Source organism: Myotis davidii, unplaced genomic scaffold, assembly GCF_000327345.1.
Source record: "Myotis davidii unplaced genomic scaffold, ASM32734v1 scaffold546, whole genome shotgun sequence".
NCBI classification, from domain to species: Eukaryota; Metazoa; Chordata; class Mammalia; order Chiroptera; family Vespertilionidae; genus Myotis; species Myotis davidii.
The window spans coordinates 883,108-883,610 of record NW_006297836.1 but is presented as its reverse complement, the minus strand read 5'-3'; the positions used below and the strand labels follow the sequence as shown (position 1 = coordinate 883,610).

Here is a 503-nt window from a genome sequence, read left to right as displayed (position 1 = left end):
AGCAGCCAGGGGCCCCGGCCCTTCAAGTGCCCGCTGGACGGCTGCGGCTGGGCCTTCACCACCTCTTACAAGCTCAAGCGGCACCTGCAGTCGCACGACAAGCTGCGGCCCTTCGGCTGCCCGGCGCCGGGCTGCGGCAAGAGCTTCACCACCGTGTACAACCTCAAGGCGCACATGAAGGGCCACGAGCAGGAGAACTCCTTCAAGTGCGAGGTGTGCGAGGACAGCTTCCCCACGCAGGCCAAGCTCAGCGCGCACCAGCGCAGCCACTTCGAGCCCGAGCGGCCCTACCAGTGCGCCTTCTCGGGCTGCAAGAAGACCTTCATCACCGTCAGCGCGCTCTTCTCCCACAACCGCGCGCACTTCCGCGAGCAGGAGCTCTTCTCCTGCTCCTTCCCGGGCTGCAGCAAGCAGTACGACAAGGCCTGCCGCCTCAAGATCCACCTGCGCAGCCACACGGGCGAGCGGCCCTTCCTGTGCGACTTCGACGGCTGCGGCTGGAA

General features: G+C 66.8%; 1 protein-coding gene across 1 annotated transcript in view; it reads left to right on the top strand.

Moving 5' to 3' along the window:
• The window catches only part of LOC102773583 (germ cell-less protein-like 1), a 17,152-nt gene that overhangs the window by 13,400 nt on the left and 3,249 nt on the right, over positions 1–503 (top strand). Inside the window, exon 3 of the mRNA XM_006773717.2 lies at positions 3–423. Within this exon, the coding sequence (XP_006773780.1) occupies positions 3–423 (421 nt within the window). The remainder of the gene's footprint in view (positions 1–2; positions 424–503) is intronic.